General features: G+C 45.7%; 1 protein-coding gene across 1 annotated transcript; it reads right to left on the reverse strand.

Annotated features, from left to right (window-relative positions):
* Positions 1-612: 612 nt before the first annotated feature.
* LOC125529020 lies at positions 613-2,450 on the reverse strand (the record flags this gene model as incomplete). The annotated part of the gene is given in 4 exon segments (XM_048693430.1): positions 613-678; positions 766-838; positions 921-1,044; positions 2,217-2,450. Coding segments are annotated over 3 exon segments (171 nt in total), but the record flags the coding sequence as incomplete, so codon positions are not given.
* Between the last annotated feature and the right edge of the window lie 3,515 nt (positions 2,451-5,965).

Raw genomic sequence — 5,965 nt, forward strand, 5'->3', positions numbered from 1 at the left:
TTTACATTTATAACGGCTTCTAAAAACGCTACTTTTACTTCAACCCGTGGTACAAAAGCTGCGTGAGAATATGCTAGTTCAATCAGCATCTCTTTAACTTAGAGGTGAATGCCTAATTGTTTGAATAATAAAAAAATGCAATCCCCCAAAAATTGTTTGAATAATCAAAAATGCAAACCCCAAAAAATGACTGCTAGCACTTCAAGTTAAGAATTACTGTATCCTCAGTTATATCACTTATTGTTCAGTAACAATTGATTCTACTTTATTAGACGAGCCATATTACCAAAGAATGTTATTCTACTAGTTATTTGTCCAACTTTAAAATGAAAAGGCTTAATCGGTATAGAGAAACAAGTAAGGATTACCATTCAGAAATACCAGGCAAATCTTGGCAGTATCACAGGTTATTTCCTCCTAAAATCAAATTCCTCATTCTCTTAAGAACTTAATTAATCATTTATTTTCTGCACTGTATATTTCAGTTATTAGTAAATCTGAACTGTTGGCTGGGCCCTCTATTTTACCTTATAGATATATATAGCTACAGTTGGTTTAATGGTAAATGTGATGCAACGGTCCAAATTCAGAACAGCAGCAACAACAATGTACCTTTGGAAGAAGCCCTTCTGCAGACATCAGCTCATACAACTTGCGCATGATTGTTTCCTCTTCAACCTATATAAAATGACAGCAACTGATTACTGAAAAAATACCCCTGAGATTCCTTCTTAACATAAAAGCTTAGTAGTATCTGAGGCTCACCTGTAGTTTATGCAACTCATGGGACATTGCTCGGTATGTTTCCATTAGGGCATGATTTTGCTTGTCCAAATGCCTGCAGATCATTTCTATGTTATATAAAATAATTGAAATCTTTAGGGCTCATTTGTTGCTAAAGGTTAGTCAAGATGTTGCACCTGGACATTTCAGCAGAATGCTTTGGTTCCATTATCACCAAACAACTTTATACTGCTTCTTCTCTACTTGAGGAAATGTGTGAACGCCGACCCCTCTTGACAGAAGAAAAACTCTATACTCTCCCTGCAAATTATTTGACTGATTAGAATTTCTTTCAAATCAAGCTAGAAGCTGTCCTCCACATACTGTAAATTTACAAAAAGGGGGAGGGTCCAGAAATAGACGAGAACCAGTACTAAATTTTGAACAGTAAATAGCTCGTATGATACTTGAGTCCATGCTTATGATACATCAATATACACAAAAAAAATGAAAATTATGCATGCTGGTAGAGATATATATTTCACACCCAATACTAATTGCTCTGGAGATATGCTGTAGTGACTGTCTAATGGGGCTAGTCTAATTAATTGGGTGTGAAATATATATCTCTACCAGCATAGGAGAGTAGTTTATGCACCAAGAAAAGAAAAGAAAAACAGTTCCTGTGCACAGATGGATAAACAAGACAAAGGTACATTAGAGTGTCAGAGTTGCACAAAACTGGGATGTGGGAATCTTCTGACTCAAAAGATTAGCTAGCTTCATGATGAGTGACCTCAGTGACAAATGGTGACTGATATGCTTAATTGCTCTAGAAAAAGCAAATAGATGAATGGATATTTTTGCATACCCCAATGATGTCACTAATAAAGTAACCAAGTTACAAGTGTACAATGAGTTCTGCATCAGTTGCAAATTTATGGATGGGGACCAAAATGAAGCATACTGAAGAAGGAACCAACAATATCAGTATCCATTGAAGCAAAGGGGCAGTGGATCAATTTGACCTACTACGCAGGCAGGACAAACCACACTCTAATTATTTAAATCCCTCTAATTATTTACTATCATCCAGGGACCTTGCTTCTAGTCCAGAACTCTGGGATTTTTTATTTATGTTGACAGATAAAACTGAACAGTGTTCATGTGCAAAAGTTCATCCAGGGACCCTGATTTACTGTCAATGTAAAAGCTCATCCAGAAACACCTTAATTTCTGTCAACATGAAAACCCGCACTTCTATCAAAAATTCAAAATTGAAATCAATGAACTGGCTCTCACAAGAGCCGGGTTCCAATGATTTTCAGGAGAGGAGAGGGATGGCCGTGGAGGCAGCCAGTCTCATCGATGGACGCAGCAAACTGCTGCAGATCGGAGCCATGGCCGCTGGGTGTCGGGCGAGGAGCAAGAAGAGCCGGCTCTAGGGTTTGCAGGGGAGGGTATGGAGAAGTGGGGGATAGGGGAGGAATCACCTCGGGAAAAACCGGCGGAGGAGGACGTTGACGCTCTGGCGGCGGCGGGGCGCCTCCTCTCAGTCGCAGCGAGGGCGTTGCTTTGCCCGTTCCGTTCCGAAGACGGCGGCGCGAGGAGGAGGCTGCGGCCGACGGCGGCTCGTCGAGGAGGAGGCTGCTGCCGACGGCGGAGGGTCGAGGCGAATCGAAGGTGATTGGGCCAGCGAAACCTCGTCTACCAAATGGGCCGAAGAGGATTGTAGAGGGTTATTGGTCACGCGTGGAAAATCTATTCAGAAACCCCCAAAACTCTCGTGTCAAACAAAGACTTAAGCAGTCAATTAACTTCATTTTTCCCTCAAAAAAAGTCAATTAACTTTACTTTTTATATTTAATTAAAATATGAATACTATTTTTACTAAATTCTTAAAAATGAAATCAAATTAAATAATAGATGGAAGAATTTGTATATAGAAAATGAAAATTTGACAAGCGGCGGCGAGCACGTCGGGGAGCTTCGGTCGTTGCCACCGGAGCTACAATGGTTGCCACAGGAGTTGCAACCACAAGGTGCAACTGTTACATGAGGTGAAGCAGGTGACGAGGATGGCTGGTGAGGGCTGGGACCGGCGACTAGGACAACTGACAAGGGAGTACGGCTAGGAGCGGCGACGGGGAGAACACATGCGGCGGCAAGGCGAGGGGGCGACGAAGGGGAAAACGCGTGCGGCGCGGCCACGGGTGCATTGACGAAGACGACGCGCATCGAACAGTTCCCATTATCCCCAATCTAACGGCTGCGGGCCAACCGGTCCAAATTTGAACCGACGCCTAGCATGCCCTTCGCAAATACTGGAGTAAAACACTAATCGGCATTATGCTAATAGTACAAAACTAATCAGAGTAAAAAAAATACAAAAATAATGGTCCTCATAACGCCCACACGTGTGGGCGTTATGGGGTCTGGCCACACGTCTCGTGTGGTATCTAAAGAACCAGTTCACATGTTTGCGTGTGGGCAAAACAAGTAATGTCCACACGCTTGGTCTGTTGCCTCGCGGTTCCTCCAACACGTCTATATGTGGGCAAAATAGATAACGCCCACACGCCTGTACTCACGGTCCCGCACGTTCCGCCTGACAGTCACCACGCGTCCCCGCAGTTGTTATGGTCCGGACCCTCTTTCATGTTCGTTTAACTGCAGTTGCCATGTTGTTGAACTACAGTTGCCATGGTTGCTCAACTGCAGTTGCCATGGTTGCTCAACTGCAGTTGCCATCTTAGGTCAAGTGGCAGATGCCACTCTTGGACAACTGCAGTTGTTGCTATGTATGGTCTGATCTACTACAGTTGCCATGATTTGAAAAACTTTAGAAGTTGCCACCTACTAACACTTGCCAGTTGTCATGTAGCACTATTAAAAAAAGGCATGACAAAAAAATATGTTCGAGTAAAGAGAGAGTTGTCATCTGCTTACAAGCACGCTAGGGCAGTTGCCATGTACCCTGCAAAACACATGGCAACTCGGATAAAGAGAGAGTTGTCATCTGCTTACAAGCACGCTAGGTCAGTTGTCATGTACCCTGAAAAACACATGGCAACTGACAGCTTTGGGTATGAGAGAGGAGATGGGCGTGTGAGCGAACAGATAAATGCCCACACACCAGCCCCTCTGTGTGCGTGAAAGCTGGCGTGTAGGCGAACTGCTAAACGCCCACACATCAACCCCTCCACGTGGTGAAACGGACGTGTGGACTACCGGATAAATGCCCACACACCAGTCCAGTCCTACGTGGCATAAAAAATCTGATAAAACATGCCAAGATTTGTGCAAACACAAATGGACTTTGATTCATGTATGTGGGCGAGGTGCAAACGTCCACATGTGAAGGCGTTAGTATTTTCGAAAATAATCGGCATTACCGCTCCTCGCTTGGTGTCATAAGAAAAAGAAGCTAACACTCAGCTGAATCAAGCCGGCCGGCATCGATCAACGATCAGGTGAATCATCAACACATCCCTTGGCGCGCACATCACTTTGCATAAAGCACCGGCGCCACTTTGCTGCTACAGGGAGCCACCTCCGATCGGGCCCCATAAATGGCGCGCGCTCTTCTTGACCCAGAAGAGAACCCTGTTGCTCACCAGCTCATCAGTACGTACGCACAGGAATGGCTTGGCTCGCGAGACGCCTTCTGGGGACAGGGATTCGGTGACTTTACTGAGCAAAGTCTCACTGTGACTTTACCTAGGTGAGGGCCATCAAATCAAGATCTAATGGACAAGATTGGTCTAAATTTTATGTTCAAAATTCAAACTGTTTAGAAAAAATTGAAAAAATTCAGCTAAGTCATATATGTTTCATTGAATATTCTGGAAAATTTTCGTTTCATTTGGATAAATGGTTTAGCAGCTAATTGTGTTTTGAGCTTGAAATATAAAACCCTATTTAATCATAGACCGTTTATCCAAATGAAACAAAAATTTCACAGAATATGAAATGGAACATGTATGACTTACCTGAATTTTTTCAATTTTTTCTGCACAGTTTTAGTTTTGAGTACAAAATTTGAATCAATCTTGACCGCTAGATCTTGATCCGATAACACTCACCTAGGTAAAGTCACGATGAGACTTTGCTTAGTGAAGTCACCGGAGGCTGGCCTGCCTCTCCCTCCTCCTCGGGACCCTCTTCGCGCCCGGGTTCACGGCCGTGGCCATGGGCGGCATCGGCCACCTCCGCTCCCGCGGCACGGCGATCGGCGTGTCCCGGCCGCAGCCGGACGTCAACTTCACCATCGGCATCGTCGGCGCCGTCTGGTGCAAGAACTGCCGCTACGCCGGCTACCTCCCGTCCAAGAACGTCGCGCCCCTCCCGAGTAAGTACCACTCCATGGCACGAACTGCACTCACGCACCGTGACAGGCACTGATCGTTTTCTCTGTGCTCGCAGACGCGGCGGCGCTGCTGCGGTGCCGGTGAGGGAGGCAGGCCATGTCGGCGTGGGGCACCACAGACGCGCGGGGCTACTTCATGATCCAGGCGGCGGAGCAGGCGGTGCCGTTCGCGAGCAAGGACTGCGTGGTGTACGTGCCGCGCTCGCCGCGCCGGGGCGCGTGCGGCGTCGCCGTCCTGCCCCGCCGGAACCAGGGCTCGCCGCTCAGGTTCCGGGAGTACGTGACGCGCCCCGACGGCCTGCAGGCGCTCTACACCGCCGGCAACTTCGTGTTCGGCCCGCGAGACCCCGCCAATTGTGGTCTCCAATAATGAACCAGCGGTTTGGCCTCTTCAACTGGATGAATCTGACACCATGGTTACATAGTACGGGAAGATGCTCGATGTTATATATATGCAGTACGTAACAGTTTCTGTGTACGTATGTCTGATTCAAAGCAAACACTCAGAATCCTGCTGCGGTAGGCCTTCCAGAACACTGAGTAGTCTAAATATTTCGACTGAGTAGTGATTAATTAATGTGGAAAGTGCACATATAGGTGGTGTTTGGTTCTCTAGTCCTAAGACTTTTTCTAGTCCCAACTAAAAAGTTTCTAAAAAGTCTCTCCCTGTTTGTTTCCAGAGACTAAAAAGTTCCTAGTCCCTTTCTAAAGATTATTAAATGACCATGTTGCTTCTAGTATATAGAAAAATAACAATCAAACAACATCATGGGGTGGCGGGCCAATGGGTGCTTGGAGACGCATTGTTGGAAAAGTCCCAAAAAGACTCTCCTAGAGAGTCTTCTTCATTTAGTCCCAAATGACTAGTTTAGT

Source organism: Triticum urartu, unplaced genomic scaffold, assembly GCF_003073215.2.
Source record: "Triticum urartu cultivar G1812 unplaced genomic scaffold, Tu2.1 TuUngrouped_contig_5287, whole genome shotgun sequence".
NCBI lineage: Eukaryota > Viridiplantae > Streptophyta > Magnoliopsida > Poales > Poaceae > Triticum > Triticum urartu.